Below are 19,555 nucleotides of genomic sequence, written 5' to 3'. Positions count from 1 at the left end.
GTCATAGGCCAAAACCTCTCAAGGCATCGGAAGTAGACAACCCAAGCGTTAGACCAAACAGCAATGCAGAAGAAAGATAGACATATTATTATTATTATTATTATTATTATTATTATTATTATTATTTATTCATATAGCACCATCGATGTACATGGTGCATATTCCCTTCCTGGTGAGCCCTCATCAGATATTATGACCTGGTTCACACTTCACAGTAAGCAATATTCTAGGGTAATCTTAGGGTTGTTTAACTCTTGGAAGCGTGGGTGCAGCTCAGCTAGCTTCAAAAATAAAAAGGCTGATACGTCCATATGGAATGGGAAGGGGGGGACTCCAATCTCCCTTGGCTGTGACCCGTGCTGACCTTCCTTCTGATACTGGAATGATATGCTAGCATCAGAAGGAAGTAGGAACTGAGGTCCACAACTCTACTTCCTTTTTCTTCATGCTCCTGCCTCTCAGAGAGGAGACGTCCCTGGGTCCCTCCATCTTGAGTTGGGACCCTCTTACACAACATATATTTCCTGCAAGGAATGCAAGCTTTCTTATTTCCTTTGGCCCAAAGTTCCCAGCTTAAAGTGTGCTCCTTCAGCTAAGATTCTACGCAGCTCAGCCCTTGTCAGGTTCTCATTGTTGCGCCAATACACACAACACGACACCACTGCAGCCTGCATATTCAAAATGGTGGCCGGCAGGTGTCTGGGAACCCCACAGGTGAATAAATGCTCAGTGGATTATCATGGTGCTACCAAGCAGAAGACATTGTGCAGCTCTGTAAAATTCCGTGAATGAGGAAGGTTGGGGGCTTGAAAAAGAGGCTTGTCTGGAAGCACCTGGAGGCTTTTATCATGCAATTGTCCCACCTCTTTCATAGAATTTGATGGGGGGGGGTGTCAGATAACATGCATCTTGTAAACCTCATCTTTGGTCTTTTTTCATTCCACCAAAATAAAAACCCTTAAGAAGGGAAAGAGAAAAGCTGTACCTTGTCTTTTGGTTGGTAGCACTAGGAGTCCTCTGTCTGGAAGCACAAAACGTGATAGGAAAAAGGACAGAGGATGAAGTGGATTGTTATCTGGAACCCTCCATCAAATTCCATGAACAAGGCAAGATGATTGCGTGATAAAAGCCTCAGGGTTAGATCGGTGCCGTGCTTTGGTTCCAGATCCAAAGCCTTTACAGCTACCATAGTTTCCTACATTTTATTTCAGAAATTAGATAGCCTCCAATTTTATTAAAAAAATGGTGGCTCTCAGAGAAGCGGATGGCTGCTGGGTGTGAATGGTTGGGTCAGGTATGTTCTGGCCGCTCACTTGGCTCAGTGGGCAAAGGGCAACAGCTTGGTGGATTCAGAGGGAGGGTACCCTATGGACTCCTGGTTGGCCTCGTGCCTGGAAAAGGACCTGCTTCGTATGTCCGGATCTCGCTCCAGATCCTAAGCTGGTTAGACCAGGTCTGGATCAGGCTGAGGCAGTTTGGGGCCAATTCAGAAGCTCCAAATCGGCCTTCAGGGGCACAACCCTACTCAGGGTGCTTCCAGAGAAAAAGACAAAAGAAGTAGGAAAACGTGGAAGTTACAAATGGAAGACAGCTTCATGTGGATCCCCTGTAAGAGTCCATCAATAAGTCAGGGCGATGGCATGATCAGAAACCTTGTCTGGAAGCACCTTCTCTTTGCCACATTTGTGCATAACACTTTGAGGTGTGCTTGCATTGCCCCCATTCACCAGCCAGAAAAGGAACAGCTGCCTACTAGGGATGGATGGACTCACCCATGTCCAGCCCCGTTGGACACTCACCAAGCCAGCGCCCACTACAGCTGGCTATGAAGCTACGGGCCCTTTCACGCCTTTCATCTTTTTAAACTGGGGCCTTTATGGCCACCATTTACACAAGGTAGAAAAGACGTGATTTCCAAAGCCTCCATTGTGCACAACCATGGAGGCTCTGGACGAAGGTGGACGGCTGCCGGGTGCTCGTTAGGCCACTGGGTGCTCAAATAGCCTGCCCCCAAATGTGCTGCAGCCCAGCGTGCCAGGTCAAGGCGGACGCATGGAGTCCGTCTGACTTCGGAACCCAGTCAGACATCTGCAGTATCCCTTGCTACGCAGCTAGCTCTCCCCTTCACCCCCTTTTTTCTTTTATGTCATGTCTCTTAGATCGTAAACTGCCCTATCTTTTCATCTTTGCAAATCACTAAGAAAGGTTTAACTGCTTCCTATGTGTATAACAACAAGTAGAAGAATTCATCTTTTTTGAAACACGATCAGTCTCTTACAAAACATAAGACATAAAAATCAAAACTGCGAAAAAGAGAAGTTTAGGAATTAAATGTACTAAAGTAAAGTATCAAAAGCAGCAGCAATAAAAACAGACCAGCTGAAAACAATAGTCATTCGAGGTTCTAAAAGCATATAAGGAAGCACTAAAAGCATAAAGCAGGAAGAGGAGAAGAACGGTGTAAGATCTACACATGTTAGGGCTCTATGGCTCCTTCTTGTGCAAGAAGGATCTATCCCACACCTCCTTCAAGAGCTGCTCCTCCGCTCAAATCTTAGGGCATCTTAGGTTCCTTTCTTATGTAGTGTTGGTAGGACTGGAGCTGCTGCAATGTGTTTACCGTACTTTTGTCTTTGAAACCAAATCAGATCCCACTCTGTGTATATTAAATTCCCCATATCCTGCCCAGCTATATATAGGCGGTAGGGATGTGCTCCGCTTCTCCTCAAACCGGAGAAGCAGGAGCGGAGCGGGGGGCTTCGCCTGCCCTTAAGGCGGAGGCGAAGAGGATTGGGGGGCCGGCGGAGCTTGGCGAAGAGGATCGAGGTGAAGGCGGATCCTTCGCCTCGATCCGGAGCTCCTCCAGAAAGGTAAGGGGGGTTTACCTGGCCCTGCCGCTGTCGCCCATGCGGCGACAGCGGCAGGGCCCGGTAAACCCCCCCTCCTTGCCCTTACCTGCGTCCATCCGCGGTCCCTTGGCTTCTTCAATTGAGCCCGTGGTTCAACCAGGAAATCTAGGCTGCACTTGCGGCCCAGACTTCCTGGTTGAACCGCGGGCTCAATTGAAGAAGCCGAGGGACCGCGGACGAACACAGGTAAGGGCCCCTCCCCCTTGGTCCCTTACCGGGCTCTGCTGCCGTCGCCGCACAGGCGGCGACGGCGGCAGGGCCCAATAGCACTCCCCCTGCCCTCTTCTCCCTGCCTTACCTGGCGCCACTCCCCTCCACTGCAGAGCTCCGATTCGGAGCTGGAGCTCCGCGGCGAAGAGGAGCGGAGTATGGGCGGAGCGGTGCGGAGCGGAGTGGGCCGATCCGAAATTTTTGGATCGGCCCGCGGGGCGGAGCGGGGGGTCCGTGCACAATCCTAATAGGCGGTGTTGGATCCAGATTTATGTTGGGTCAATTGCACCAATCGAAGTGTACTTGGCATCCCCTCCCGCCCCCGCAAAATGCTACAAAGTCAGGAAAGCCTGCTCAGTGGGGTGATCTCTGGAGTGGGGGGTGGGAATCTGGGTGGTAAAACTTCATGAGTGTTGCCCTTCCTTCAGCAGAAGGCAGTTCCTGAATTCAATGCAATACATATCACACACAGAGAGAGAGAGAGAATACAGAATCCAATTCTGGATCCAGCAACAATGTTTGTACATGGAAAGCCATTGGTAAAATCTTTAAAAGGAGGAAATAATATCAAGCCAGTGGATAAAGTTCAGGCAATAGTGATGATGAACAGAATGTCCGTACATATTGGAGGCCCACCAATAGCTAGGAACTGCAGCAAAAAAGAAATGAGATATGGAATACTTTGGAGGAGTGTTTGAATTAGAAACAAGAGTTTTTTAGTCAGGCAAAAGCATTGGTTCCACAGGTCTCGCTTTCGTGCAACTTAATGCTTGTTTAATGAGAACTGTTAGCTTCCTTTCTGGCTAGAAGCCACTAGCTATTGCACAGTGTACCTTCTTGGGTGGTGGCTGTAGGGAACACTTTGCTAGTTTAAAAGTAAGGGGGGGGAACGAGAAGCAAGTCTGAGTTTTTACTGCCTGCTGGAAAGGAAGAGCCTTGGGAAAGCTTCAAGGCGATGCTGCTTTGCTTTAGGGGACATTATACTCCTTTAAAGAATGCCTGTGTCTGCCATGCTGCCTGCTTTTCTCAGCATATGCATTTGTGAATAGAACGTTAGCACAAAACACTGCAAATCTCTAGAGACTCATCTACACCAAGCAGGATATTCCACTAGGAAAGCGGTATATAAAAGGCAGGAGCCACACTACTGCTTTATAGCAGTATTGAAGCACACTGACAACTGTTGGGGCCTACTGACACATGCCATATACCACTTCCATACCACTTTCATAGTGTTAAACCCAACAATGTAGATGTGTCATGGGCCCCAACAGTTGTCAGTGCACTTCAGTACCACTATAAAGAAGTAGTGTAGATCCTGCAGCGCACTTCAATACCGCTATAAAGCAGTAGCCCTAGGAATCTCCCTGCCCAAGGGAACTGAGTGGGGAGCCTCCAGCTAACTTGATGAAATGAACTTAAGAAAAGCCCTGCTGGATCAAATCGAGGGTCCATGTAGTCCACTATTTTGTTCACAAAGTGACCAATGAGCTGTTGGCGAGGAATCAACAAGCAGGACGCAGTGCAACAGCATCCTCCCATCCATGTTCCCCAGCAACTGGTGTATACTGCTTCTGATACTGGAGGTAGCACCTGGTCATCAAGATTAATAGCCATTGATAGCCATCTCCCCCAGGAATTTGTCAAACCCCCGTTTAAAGCCATTCAAATTGGTGGCCATCACTACATCTTGTGTTAGCAGATTCCATAGTTTAATCAGATGCATGCTTACCTTTGAGTAAACCCCATTGAACAGAGAGGGACTTACTAAAATGGGGTTTACTCAAAGGTAAGCAAGCATCTGATTTTAGTAGGACTTGGATGCAAATGCAGTTGAAAGCAATAGGATTTACTCTTGAGTAAGGGAACCAGCAGATCTCTATTTTATGAACTTGGAGATGCACAGCTTCGCATGATCAAATGAAAGGAAAATCGATCCTTCACTAATGCAAACAGGTGGAATTTCACACAGGTGGAATTTCGCACTGGTGGACTTGCGCACTGGTGGACTATCAGGAAAAGGGTTTAAGGGGCGGAATTAAAAAAAATCTTAAAAAGTCAAGGGATGAACTGATCTGATTCAAAACCCTCCTTAAGAGCTATCACCATGCCTAGTTTGATCTCTTTATCTTTAAAACTTGTGCAGATGTCTGCATTTTGGTTACATTGGAGCAAAGGAGGGGACCTGACCACCTTTACAAAAGAAATAAGTTAAAATGATTGTTCATCTGCCCACCCTTTGAAACAAGCAAAACAAACCTTTGCTCTTCTTCCCCTGTAAACCTTTCCCATGGGGTGGGGCAGGAGATTTCACCAGCATAGTAGCACTCCAGGTGAAAAGATACATGAGCTGAAGGAGCGCAACAACACAGAGACATGGAAATGCCCAGCACTCCACTCGCTAAGGAAACAGAGGGGGAAACTGCGGGTGAAAACTGGATAAAAAAAGGTGTGATGGAGCCCTAAAACGGCTACATTTCTACTGAGCTAATCTTGGGATATTGCTGCCTTATTTAGCTTAATGTGTTAATTTATTGTTTTAACGGTTTTAAACAGATTAATGCTTTAATGTTCTTGATGTTTATGATGTTGTAATGGTCATTGGCTACAAACAATAAAAAAACGATTCTGATGTGACAGGATCATGGCATTCAAGCAGTGGGAAGAGGAAAGTTGAGGTAATGAAACTAAATGGGTGCATGTCTTCTGTAAACTTCAATTATTATTTTTAAAAATGGTTTGACTAGTAGGGATAAGGACTTTGGGAATTGCAGTTTGGAAAAAGAACTGAGTATTTTCTGTTGAAGTTCTCTCTCACATACACACACACTTCTTTAGATGAGTGTTTCATCGCACACTCATGACTGTCCACTCACAGATCTTTGCGGTTCATTTTGATAGTGCATCAACCCTACTGCCTGTCTCCTGCTTCTTCTGTTGTTTTTTACCCTACAAAATAAGACCTGGGAAACCCGTTTCTTCTTGGCTCTGACGATAATTGGTGCCATTTCCTGCTGTGTGCAGGAGAAGCTGCGCTATAAAAATGCCCACTGAATTGGTCACATGGTTGTTACTTGCTTCCTCATGTGAAGAAAAAGGATGTGGATTGTCCCTATCGTGGGACGGAAGTAGGAGGCAAAGCAATAGTAGGACAATGGGATTCCCCCACCCCAACTGAAACGCTCACGCATAGTTCCCAAGGAATGGGGCATGAAACCAATTTTATGCATAGGAATATCTTCCTGAAATCAAAACCAATAGCAAACCAATTTCAGCATCAGCATCAGCATTATTATTTCTTTTTTGAAAAAACTAATACTTTCTCACAACTACATTTTTGGGGCTATAGAAGAAAGCTGAGATGTAAATGAATTGCTATTCCTTTATTTTTTAGAAAGCAATGGTCAGGGCTGCACACACACACCCATTTCCAATTCACTCCAGAATCCAATATAAACTTCTCCTGTTGACCTTCAAAGCTTTTCACGGCCTAGCTCCTGCCTAGCTCTCCTCTCTCATCTCACACTATTGCCCCGCTCGTGCTCTCCGCTCCTCTGATGCCATGCTTCTCGCCTGCCCAAGGACCTCTGCTTCCCTTACTCGGCTTCGTCCTTTTTCTTCTGCTGCCCCTTACGCCTGGAACGCTCTTCCAGAACACTTGAGAACTACAAACTCAATCACAGCTTTTAAAACTCAGCTAAAAATTTTCTGTTCCCTATAGCTTTTAAATATTGAGTTTGTTCTGACTCTATAATGTTTAGCTTCACCCTACCCAGTGCCTGTTTACACTTCCCTGTGCCTGTTTGCATTCTCTTTCCCTCCTTATTGTTTACTACAACTTTATTAGATTGTAAGCCTATGCGGCAGGGTCTTGCTATTTACTGTGTTATCTGTACAGCACCATGTACATTGATGGTGCTATATAAATAAATAATAATAATAATAATTTCCCCCACCAACTGGTGTACATAAGCATATTGACTCTGATACTGGAAGCAGCATATAGCCCTCAGGACTAGTAGCCCTTGATGGCATTGTCCTTCATGGATTTATTCAATCCCCGTTTAAAGACATCCAAAGTAGTAGACATCACAAATGGGTTCCCACCAAGTTGTGTTCTGTCCCCTCAATCATATGGTTGGCCTTTTCTGCTCCTTTTCCCAACACTCCAATACCCCTTTTAGAGGTGTGGTGACCACAACCACACATGTTATTCCAAAAGTGGACATAGCAGAGTTGAGATCACATCACTGAATAAGTGGACCTTGGACTATCCAGCATATAATTGATTCTCCAGACAATAATTAAAAAAATCAGCTCCACAGACCGAGATTAGAAAAATTTATTTTCATGTGTGCAGTGTGCCACTCCTTCATCAAATCATTTTTTCCCCAATCCAGGAGAATTAGCAGGAAAACTTCCTGTTGGTGTCCTCTGGCATTTGGATGTTGTAATGCGTGATCAAAGCCTCCATCATTGCGCTGGCTTATTTTCAGTACGCTAGACAAGGTTGCAGATGAAAGCATGAGAAACTGCAAAGAATTTGGCCACTATTGGTTCTCATATCGCCTCATCAATATCTGAACTTTCTCTTGCATCTACTTCATGCTCCCAACTAGAGTCACCATAGTACTTCAAGAGCAACGTGTTGCCAGCCTGCAGTCAAAGGGACTAGTGCCATTGACTGTAAATCACTTGGTATCTGTAAGGAGGTGTTCTGGCTAGGTAGACAGTATGCTTGTCATCCCTATGATAGTGGATCTACAGATAAAGCAATTCATAAAGGTCCCAGGGCATGGTCTGCAGGCACACAATTCAGCTAAGCAGGTTCTGTGTGTGATCGGTGCCTGGCTTTTAAAACTACTTATAGATCAATCTCAGGGGGGGAGTGCAGATGGACCTGTAGCCAAGACAGAGCCAATTGCAAGAGGTGTCAGCATGCTCAGGGGAACCATGGAGTTTGCCGAAATACAGAAGAGGGGGGAGGAGGGGGGGGGACACAACAAAATCTACAAAACAACTCATTAGAGAGCTAGTGTGATATAGTGGCTAGATAGTTGGACTGTAAGTCGGGAGATCCGGGTTCTAGTCCCCATTCAGCCATGGAAACTCACTGGGTGACGTTGGGCCAATCACAGACTCTAAGCCCAACCTACCTCACAGGGTTGTTGTTGTGAACATAAAATCGAGAGCGGGAGGATTATGTATGCTACCTTGGATTCCTTGGTGGAAAAAAGGTGGAATATAAATGCAAAAATAAATAAATTTGCACTGTCAAATGGAAAATAAAGGCCAAACGTCACCCGTACAACTACCTACTACACCGCTATTGTGGACTACATATTGAATAAATACAATTATATATTACCTATCACTATTAACTCACACTTATTGCTATAGACTGTGATGAATAAGAGAACACACATTGGCTGCATTCACACTTAATGATAAACCAGGAATCCTAGATTAATAAACCGCAGTGTGAATGAGCCATGTGCTGGTGCACACTGCCTGTTTGCATTTATTTTCTTCCTTTGCAGGAGCCTCTAAACAAACCAGTAAGCTGTGAGCTTCACATGATGTCCAAACACAAATTGTGGTTAAAGGTTCCCAAACAAGCCTGGTTTAAACGGGGCTGACTAGTTCGGGTGCGCTTGACCATAATCCTGGATTCGGATTCACATGGAGCTCTCCGCTTCCTGGTTCAATTACCCAGTCAGCCAAAGGAAGGAGCAAATGGGCTCCATGCACCAGCACATAACTCATTCACAACATGGTTGATTGACCAGGATGCCGGGCTGATGGTTATGCAAAACAGGGCCTATTGAAAACAAAGCTGCAGTCATACACGCAGGGTGCTTAAATTTTCATGTAGAAAAATAGGAATTCATTTTATATCATGTCAAATTGTGTATCCAGCATAGTATTTTCCCCAGCCTTGTCTGGAAATGGGAGGGCTTGAATCTGGGAGGGTTTGAACCTTGCATGGAAGGCAGGGGCTCCATCACTGAGCTACAGCCCTTCCCTGTACTCCAATAACAGTGAACTGTGCCTCAGGCTGCAGCCCAGGTGTTATTTCAAAAGGGCTCCGCCATGTGCAGCTATTGTTCCAAAGGGCTCTTTCTAGCCTAGGCGTCTGTTGTTCAGTTCACTCCTCGCAATGCTGAACTTACCTCTTGAACTTTGTCCACTAGCTCCTGGACCCATTTTGCTTTGGGATCCAGGCAGGTTCTCTTCAAATTCTTCAAGAAGATTCTGAAAGATAAAGCAGTAGGAATACCCTGATGAGTGAAGAGCATTCGCACAGACATTGTTTGTTGGAAATGATTTTTCAAAAGAGCTAACCGGGATAGGGATACTTGCATGATTTCGATACGTTGGCAGAAAGGCTGCTTGGAGAAAATCACTATACCAGCCATGCGGCTCTGTGGGACAAACTGAGACTCCAGCCGGAAGCACTTGCAATCTAGATTCAAATGAGCTGGATATAGAAAGAACAGAGATTCATGGGATATAATTTGCAAGTCCCTCTCCTGGACACAAACCCTCACAACCCTCACCTAACTGCCCCAAGGGAGTGCAAGGAAATAACCCCCCACTGACAGATGCAGGAAGTGCATTTTTAACTGGGGGGTGGGGGGGATAGATTTCTTTTCTCTCTCTTTTTCAATGTAGCATGTTTCATTTTTAGGAGTACATTTTTATACTTCACAGCTGCATGCGGAGTTCTACGCATGCACACGCACGTACACACTTGGAATAGTAGCTGTAGCTCTCTAATCCTCCTTCTATTCTTGATCTGAGCCAGGTCTCAGACAATTTTTAACCCAGGGCTCAGGGCTACACTACATGCTACATTAAATGAAGAGTGTGGAGTTGCTTCTAATCCCCCCCCCCCAATCTAGCTGGAGAACAAGACACAGAGATAGGGTGTGTTAAACCTCCCCAACCCTAAATTCTATCCACTTACATTCACCCCTCCTCAGGGCCAGGCAATGTTGGTATTAGGCCCGAGCCAGATCATAGAATAGCAGAGTTGGAAGGGGCCTACAAGGCCATCTGCTCAATGCAGGAAAACAGATGGGAATATTGGCCCCATTTCAAACTGCTCATTAAGTATTTTTTAATCAGTTCTACATACATACGAACTAAAACAATTTATAAAAAAGGTAATGGCAAGCAGTTTTTTTTCAAGATGTTGATAAGACATCACTTCTCCACTTTCAGAAATGCTTTAAGTACTTTTCTTTGGGCAAATTCATCAACAACAACAACATCGCTTGATCTAGCCTTTTGTGATTGCTCTCAGCCCCATTTATGTGCTTTTGTCTCATCTCTGCTGGAGATGGGGGGTGAAGACACCTTGGCTTTTGGGCTGTCTCAAAATGGAGTCGGTACTGCTCATTCACGGGTGAGCTATTCTGGGAGATGCAGTCCAACACATCTGGAGCGCCCCAGGTTGAGGGAGGCTGCTCTAGAGGCTCATCTACACCAAGCAGGATATTCCACTATTATTATTATTATTATTATTATTATTTATTTATATAGCACCATCAATGTACATGGTGCTGTACAGATTACACAGTAAATAGCAAGACCCTGCCGCGTAGGCTTACAATCTAATTGTACGGTAGAGATCTGAACCCCAAGTTCCACATTTCCAAACCCAACACTAGCCCTATTCAGGAATTTTGCCTAAACACCATGAGGCCACAAAGTGTGTAGGGGGCCTGGGGCCTGCATCCCAGCCCTACCCACTCTACGCCTGACCTTCACATGTTTTGAGTGTGAACAAAATAATTCAGTTTTAGTTCATCCACTAATAAAAACCTCTCTGGGCAGATTACATGATAAACGAATACAAATAGGACACAATGAGAACAATATTCAGCACAGGAAATATTAAAATATATAATAGCAGTCACGATAGCATTCTACAGGCGTAGCTAAACTATAAGAGCCGGAATCTAAAGTGCCTAGGAGAAAAAGTGGCAAAAGAAAAGTAGCGTGGGTGTAAGGCAAGCTTCCTTCCAAACTATGAAAGGCAGGAGCCACACTACTGCTGGCTGGGGCATTCTGGGAGATGCAGTCCAACACATCTGGAGCGCCCCAGGTTGAGGAAGGCTGGCCTATGCCAAGTGGCCCCACTGCCCCCCCCCATGCTCAGCCTTGCTCCTCCTGCTAAAGAAAAAAACCAAAAAACTCCATTCTATGTTTAACCCATCCATGTCCATCCACGTGCAGTAGTCTCCATTCAGGCTGAGGCCCTGCATGCTTCACTAAGGTGATGTTCACTAAGGCGAGGTGATGTTTGCCCTGTCCTGGATGGGGTTGCACTCTCCCTAAAGGATCGGGTCCGTAGTTTGGGGGTGCTCTTGGATCCAGAACTGTCACTTGAGGCACAGGTGAACTCAGTGGAAAAGAGCACCTTTTATCAGCTTAGGCTGATATACCAACTGCGCCCTTATCTGGACAGTGATAGCCTAGCTACAGTTATCCATGCTCTGATAACCTCTCGTTTGGATTACTGCAATGCGTTATACGTGGGGCTGCCTTTGAAAACGGTCCGGAAGCTTCAGCTGGTACAAAACAGGGCAGCCCGTTTACTAACAGGGACTGGCTGGCGAGATCACATTACGCCAGTCCTTTTACAACTTCATTGGCTGCCAGTCCAGGTCCGGGCCCGATTCAAAGTGCTGGTATTGACATTTAAAGCCCTAAACGGTTTGGGGCCAGGTTATTTGAAGGAACGCCTCCTCCCATAGGTACCTACCCGGACCTTAAGATCATCTACAGGGGCCCTTCTCCGTGAGCCCCTGCCAAAGGAAGTGAGGCAGGTGGCTACTAGGAGGAGGGCTTTCTCCGCTGTGGCACCCCGGTTGTGGAATGAGCTCCCCAGAGAGGTCCGCCTGGCGCCTACACTGTACCCCTTTCGTCGCCAGCTGAAGACCTTTTTATTTTCTCAGTATTTTAACACTTAATTTTAACTTAAATTTAAATTATACTGTTTTAACTCTGTATTTTAACCTTATATCAATTTTGCTGTGTGGTTTTATCCTGGTTGTGCTTTTTATATTGTATTTTGTATTTGTGTTTTTAACTTGTTGGTTGTTTTATGATGGTTTTAATTTTTGTGAACTGCCCAGAGAGCTTCGGCTATTGGGCGGTATAAAAATGTAATAAATAAATAAATAAATAAACTAAAGTAAGAAAAAGAAGTTAGGATCAGTGACATGCCACACAAACGGCTTTGCAGAGTTGGTCCGAAGATATGATTAGGAAGAGTCTTATGCACTGCTTTGACTCCCCGGAGGAAGCACAGCATAAAAACGTGTGATAAATCAAGTCTCTAGATTATTTCCCAACCTTTTTGGATGCGTGGAGGCATTTGGGAATTTAGGATACTGCTGTGGGCAACACCACAGGATGCCAAATCAATGGGCTGCGTCTTATTCAGCAAAAACATTTGCTCCCTTTCTGTTGGATACTGTGACATCTCTTTCATAAGGGATTGTCTAATTCAGCCAAGTGCTGGAAGTGCAATACAGGTAATAAATGCATTGTTAAAGCTACATTCTGGCAATGTCCAGTAGATGCTTCTTTCTGTGGGGAGGCTGTTACACGGGGTGGGGGGACACACATACCAAAGTCTTTAATATTCACTGACCTCCTAGATTTTAATTAGACTTTATAGTCAACGTAAATGGATTTTCCGCAACCTTTTGAGTACTATGAGACTAATATTAAACACTGGAAGGATAAACGTTCAATTCCTACAGAATAATGCAATGGATTGAGGACCTCACAACACTTCCATCATTGAAAGGGTGGCAGATAGATGTCACTTTCAAATGGATTCTTGTTAGGATATTTGGTCCACTTTTGTTTCATTGTATGTGTATTTTTTAATATGGAATCAAACAGGGATATGCATACAGATCCACCACGTTGGGTATCCACATGCACAAGGACACCCATGGCACCATGCTGGGGACCCCTGCATTATTTGATTATGGATTATATAACCATTTGCAAAATACAGTACTTATACTATTGCATAACCTCAGTCAGCCCATACACACCTGGACTAAGAATGGAGGCTTGAATTTGGCACTCTTCTTTCTATGAATTAAGCTTTGCCTCCTCTCTTCACTCAGCTCATAATGTTTTATTATTCATTGGCTTGGAACCAGATTTACTCTGGGTAAACTGCACTGGTGGAAGTGGAATTCTGCTCCCCCACTTTCCACCGCAGCCCTGCCAGCCCCAACAAAGTGCTACACAGAGAGTCAGAAGACCCTGGGGAATGGGGTGAGCTGTGGTGGTGGGGAACCCAGAAAGCAGGTGGAGATCCTGGATCCAGCCCCTTACATCCATGCATTTATTACGTCAACTTCCACAATCCCTTCCAGCTCTAAAAAATGTTCTATCCCATCCCCCCTCAAGGCGCTCAAAGTGGGTGCACATGGTTCTCCACTGCCACTGAATCCTCACAACAACCCTGTAAGGTAGAGAGTGACTGGCCCATGGTTGATCCACGAACTTCATCTTTGGGGCGGAGGGTGGCGGACAAATTTAGTAGTACTTACTATACCGCCCAATAGCTACAGCCATCTCAGCATGTCATAAACATGCGTAGGACTAGCACTGGACACTACCCTTCGTGTTTATTATTACTTTGGTGCCTAGGAATACGCGCGGCAAGACCGTTTTTGCTGGCGCAGTGCAGATCGCGCTTTATACAGGGGGGAAAGTTGCTCGTCACCCTTAGCAGAGCTTTCTGGGGGTCCCACCGCGCCTCTTTCTGAGCCAGTGGACGGGGCAGAGCGGCTGCCCTCCTCCTAGCAGGCACGAAGGGAGGGCAGGGAAGGCTCACCCAGCGCCGCTCGGCCCCCGTGCCACGCCCAGCCACGAACCTGAAACTCCGTAAAAGGCTCTCTCGGAGACGGTCAGGAGGACGAGGAGAAGCAGGGAGGACGCGAGCGGGACTCGACGGAGCCGGCTCATGTCGGGATCTCGGGCGGCAGCGCGCGCTGAGCGGCTCCATCCCTCCGCGGCGGCGTGGAGTTTATACGCTCCTGGCACGCCGCTCCCGGCAGGATGGGGCGACCTCCCCAGCCCACCCCAGGGCCGTGCTGGCAAGTCCCGCCCCGTCGGGCTGCCTTTGTGTGCGGGAGCCCGGGACGGCCACTGGGTTGTCCAGCACTCATGGAAAAGGAAACAGCGAAGTCGTTGGCCGGGGGCCAGGAGAATCGGGGCGGAACGGCCTGCAAGGGCGGCGGGCGGCCGCTTTAGATTACCTTATGGGTTTCTTCAGTCGTGCAGAACGCGGGTAGCATTTCCTCCACCATCACCACCGTCATCCCATGCTTTGAAACGGTACAGTCCTTCTACCTTGCAGAAGGGGGCAACTCTTGGCCCTCCGGAAGTCCTGGCCTACAACCCCCATGAATCATCACCCTTGGCTCTGCTCCCTAGAGCTGATGGGAGTCGTAGGCCAACACCGCTCAAGGCATCGGAAATTGCCCACCGCGTTGTTAGAGCAAACAGCAATAAACGTTGGCCATCCCTTGAAAAGATTCTGAGCCTGTGCAGTTTCACGTGTGCAGTCATAGGCCAAAACCTCTCAAGGCATCGGAAGTAGACAACCCAAGCGTTAGACCAAACAGCAATGCAGAAGAAAGATAGACATATTATTATTATTATTATTATTATTATTATTATTATTATTATTATTATTATTATTATTTATTCATATAGCACCATCGATGTACATGGTGCATATTCCCTTCCTGGTGAGCCCTCATCAGATATTATGACCTGGTTCACACTTCACAGTAAGCAATATTCTAGGGTAATCTTAGGGTTGTTTAACTCTTGGAAGCGTGGGTGCAGCTCAGCTAGCTTCAAAAATAAAAAGGCTGATACGTCCATATGGAATGGGAAGGGGGGGACTCCAATCTCCCTTGGCTGTGACCCGTGCTGACCTTCCTTCTGATACTGGAATGATATGCTAGCATCAGAAGGAAGTAGGAACTGAGGTCCACAACTCTACTTCCTTTTTCTTCATGCTCCTGCCTCTCAGAGAGGAGACGTCCCTGGGTCCCTCCATCTTGAGTTGGGACCCTCTTACACAACATATATTTCCTGCAAGGAATGCAAGCTTTCTTATTTCCTTTGGCCCAAAGTTCCCAGCTTAAAGTGTGCTCCTTCAGCTAAGATTCTACGCAGCTCAGCCCTTGTCAGGTTCTCATTGTTGCGCCAATACACACAACACGACACCACTGCAGCCTGCATATTCAAAATGGTGGCCGGCAGGTGTCTGGGAACCCCACAGGTGAATAAATGCTCAGTGGATTATCATGGTGCTACCAAGCAGAAGACATTGTGCAGCTCTGTAAAATTCCGTGAATGAGGAAGGTTGGGGGCTTGAAAAAGAGGCTTGTCTGGAAGCACCTGGAGGCTTTTATCATGCAATTGTCCCACCTCTTTCATGGAATTTGATGGGGGGGGTGTCAGATAACATGCATCTTGTAAACCTCATCTTTGGTCCTTTTTCATTCCACCAAAATAAAAACCCTTAAGAAGGGAAAGAGAAAAGCTGTACCTTGTCTTTCGGTTGGTAGCACTAGGAGTCCTCTGTCTGGAAGCACAAAACGTGATAGGAAAAAGGACAGAGGATGAAGTGGATTGTTATCTGGAACCCTCCATCAAATTCCATGAACAAGGCAAGATGATTGCGTGATAAAAGCCTCAGGGTTAGATCGGTGCCGTGCTTTGGTTCCAGATCCAAAGCCTTTACAGCTACCATAGTTTCCAACATTTTATTTCAGAAATTAGATAGCCTCCAATTTTATTAAAAAATGGTGGCTCTCAGAGAGGCGGATGGCTGCTGGGTGTGAATGGTTGGGTCAGGTATGTTCTGGCCGCTCACTTGGCTCAGTGGGCAAAGGGCAACAGCTTGGTGGATTCAGAGGGAGGGTACCCTATGGACTCCTGGTTGGCCTCGTGCCTGGAAAAGGACCTGCTTCGTATGTCCGGATCTCACTCCAGATCCTAAGCTGGTTAGACCAGGTCTGGATCAGGCTGAGGCAGTTTGGGGCCAATTCAGAAGCTCCAAATTGGCCTTCAGGGGCACAACCCTACTCAGGGTGCTTCCAGAGAAAAAGACAAAAGCAGTAAGAAAACGTGGAAGTTACAAATGGAAGACAGCTTCATGTGGACCCCCTGTAAGAGTCCATCAATAAGACAGGGCGATGCCATGATCAGAAACCTTGTCTGGAAGCACCTTCTCTTTGCCACATTTGTGCATAACACTTTGAGGTGTGCTTGCATTGCCCCCATTCACCAGCCAGTAAAGGAACAGCTGCCACAACTAGGGATGGATGGACTCACCCATGTCCAGCCCCGTTGGACACTCACCAAGCCAGCGCCCACTACAGCTGGCTATGAAGCTACGGGCGCTTTCACGCCTTTCATCTTTTTAAAATGGGGCCTTGATGGCCGCCATTTACACAAGGTAGAAAATCCGTGATTTCCAAAGTCTCCATTGTGCACAACCATGGAGGCTCTGGACGAAGGTGGACGGCTGCCGGGTGCTCGTTAGGCCACTGGGTGCTCAAATAGCCTGCCCCCAAATGTGCTGCAGCCCAGCGTGCCGGGTCAGGGCGGACACATGGAGTCCGTCTCACTTCGGAACCCAGTCAGACATCTGCAGTATCCCTTGCTACGCAGCTAGCTCTCCCCTTCACCCCCTTTTTTCTTTTATGTCATGTCTCTTAGATCGTAAACTGCCCCATCTTTTCATCTTTGCAAAGCACTAAGAAAGGTTTAACTGCTTCCTATGTGTATAACAACAAGTAGAAGAATTCATCTTTTTTGAAACACGATCGGTCTCTTACAAAACATAAGACATAAAAATCAAAACTGCAAAAAAGAGAAGTTTAGGAATTAAACGTACTAAAATAAAGTATCAAAAGCAGCAGCAATAAAAACAGACCAGCTGAAAACAATAGTCATTCGAGGTTCTAAAAGCATATAAGGAAGCACTAAAAGCATAAAGCAGGAAGAGGAGAAGAACGGTGTAAGATCTACACATGTTAGGGCTCTATGGCTCCTTCTTGTGCAGGAAGGGATCTATCCCACACCTCCTTCAAGAGCTGCTCCTCCGCTCAAATCTTAGGGCATCTTAGGTTCCTTTCTTATGTAGTGTTGGTAGGACTGGAGCTGCTGCAATGTGTTTACCGTACTTTTGTCTTTGAAACCAAATCAGATCCCACTCTGTGTATATTAAATTCCCCATATCCTGCCCAGCTATATATAGGCGGTAGGGATGTGCTCCGCTTCTCCTCGAACCGGAGAAGCAGGAGCGGAGCGGGGGGGGCTTCGCCTGCCCTTAAGGCGGAGGCGAAGAGGATTGGGGGGCTGGCAGAGCGTGGCGAAGAGGATCGAGGTGAAGGCGGATCCTTTGCCTCGATCCGGAGCTCCGCCAGAAAGGTAAGGGGGGGTTAGCGGGCCCTGCCGCTGTCGCCCATGCGGCGACGGCGGCAGGGCCCGGTAGCACTCCCCCTGCCCTCTTCTCCCGGCCTTACCTGGCGCCACTCCCCTCCACTGCGGAGCTCCAATTCGAGCAGCGCGGAGCGGCGCAGAGCGGAGTGGGCCGATCCGAAATTTTTGGATCGGCCCGCGGGGCGGGGCGGAGCGGGGGGTCCGTGCACACCCCTAATAGGCGGTGTTGGATCCAGATTTATGTTGGGTCAATTGCACCAATCGAAGTGTACTTGGCATCCCCTCCCACCCCCCAAAAATGCTACAAAGTCAGGAAAGCCTGCTCAGTGGGGTGATCTCTGGAGTGGGGGGTGGGAATCTGGGTGGTAAAACTTCATGAGTGTTGCCCTTTCTCCAGCGGAAGGCAGTTCCTAAATTCAATGCAATACATATCACACAGAGAGAGAGAGAATACAGAATCCAATTCTGGATCCGGCAACAATGTTCGTACATGGAAAGCCATTGGTAAAATCTTTAAAAGGAGGAAATAATATCAAGCCAGTGGATAAAGTTCAGGCAATAGTGATGATGAACAGAATGTCCGTACATATTGGAGGCCTACCAATAGCTAGGAACTGCAGCAAAAAAGAAATGAGATATGGAATACTTTGGAGGAGTGTTTGAATTAGAAACAAGAGTTTTTTAGTCAAGGCAAAAGAATTGGTTCCACAGGTCTCGCTTTCGTGCAACTTAATGCTTGTTTAATGAGAACTGTTAGCTTCCTTTCTGGCTAGAAGCCACTAGCTATTGTACGGTGTACCTTCTTGGGTGATGGCTGTAGGGAACGATTTGCTAGTTTAAAAATAAGGGGAGGGGACGAGAAGCAAGTCTGAGTTTTTACTGCCTGCTGGAAAGGAAGAGCCTTATGAAAGCTTCAAGGCGATGTTGCTTTGCTTTAGGGGACATTATACTCCTTTAAAGAATGCCTGTGTCTGCCATGCTGCCTGCTTTTCTCAGCATATGCATTTGTGAATAGAACGTCAGCACAAAACACTGCAAATCTCTAGAGACGCATCTACACCAAGCAGGATATTCCACTAGGAAAGCGGTATATAAAAGGCAGGAGCCACACTACTGCTTTATAGCGGTATTGAAGCACACTGACAACTGTTCGGGCCCACTGACACATGCCATATACCACTTCCATACCACTTTCATAGTGTTACACCCAACTTGATGTAGATGTGTCACGGGCACCAACAGTTGTCAGTGCACTTCAGTACCACTATAAAGCAGTAGCCCTAGGCATCTCCCTGCCCAAGGGAACTGGGTGTGAAGCCTCCAGGTAACTTGATGAAATGACATTGTTTCTGAAGAACTTGCAGGCAATATGGAAGCCGTATTGTGTGGTGTTTGTTTTGAACTTAAGAAAAGCCCTGCTGGATCAAACTGAGGGTCCATGTAGTCCACTATTTTATTCACAAAGTGACCAATGAGCTGTTGGCGAGGAATCCACAAGCAGGACGCAGCGCAACAGCATCCTCCCATCCATGTTCCCCAGCAACTGGTGTATACTGCTTCTGATACTGGTGGTAGCACCTGGTCATCAAGATTAATAGCCATTGATAGCCATCTCCCCCAGGAATTTGTCAACCCCCCGTTTAAAGCCATCCAAATTGGTGGCCATCACTACATCTTGTGTTAGCAGATTCCATAGTTTAATCAGATGCATGCTTACCTTTGAGTAAACCCCATTGAACAGAGAGGGACTTACTAAAATGGGGTTTACTCAAAGGTAAGCAAGCTGGTATTGACATTTAAAGCCCTAAACGGTTTGGGGCCAGGTTATCTGAAGGAACGCCTCCTCCCACATGTACCTACCCGGACCTGAAGATCATCTACAGGGGCCCTTCTCCGTGAGCCCCTGCCAAAGGAAGTGAGGCAGGTGG

The 19,555-nt window shown here is 46.7% G+C and overlaps 1 protein-coding gene across 2 annotated transcripts; it reads right to left on the bottom strand.

Annotated features, from left to right (window-relative positions):
* Nucleotides 1-7,482: 7,482 nt before the first annotated feature.
* LOC134406548 (C-X-C motif chemokine 13-like) lies at nucleotides 7,483-14,154 on the bottom strand. Of its 2 annotated transcripts, none has more exons than XM_063138022.1 (4): nucleotides 14,036-14,154; nucleotides 9,483-9,600; nucleotides 9,293-9,374; nucleotides 7,483-7,619 (listed from the first exon to the last, which is right to left on the bottom strand). In XM_063138022.1, the coding sequence occupies exons 1-4, from the start codon at nucleotides 14,124-14,126 to the stop codon at nucleotides 7,593-7,595; spliced, it is 318 nt and encodes a 105-aa protein (XP_062994092.1). In that variant the 5' UTR covers nucleotides 14,127-14,154; the 3' UTR covers nucleotides 7,483-7,592. The 2 variants fall into 2 exon arrangements, with proteins under 2 accessions (XP_062994092.1, XP_062994093.1); XM_063138023.1 differs by lacking the exon at nucleotides 14,036-14,154 and adding an exon at nucleotides 12,486-12,559.
* Between the last annotated feature and the right edge of the window lie 5,401 nt (nucleotides 14,155-19,555).

Source organism: Elgaria multicarinata, chromosome 11 (genome assembly GCF_023053635.1).
Source record: "Elgaria multicarinata webbii isolate HBS135686 ecotype San Diego chromosome 11, rElgMul1.1.pri, whole genome shotgun sequence".
Classification (NCBI taxonomy): domain Eukaryota; kingdom Metazoa; phylum Chordata; class Lepidosauria; order Squamata; family Anguidae; genus Elgaria; species Elgaria multicarinata.
This window is presented reverse-complemented; position numbering and strand designations above follow the sequence as displayed.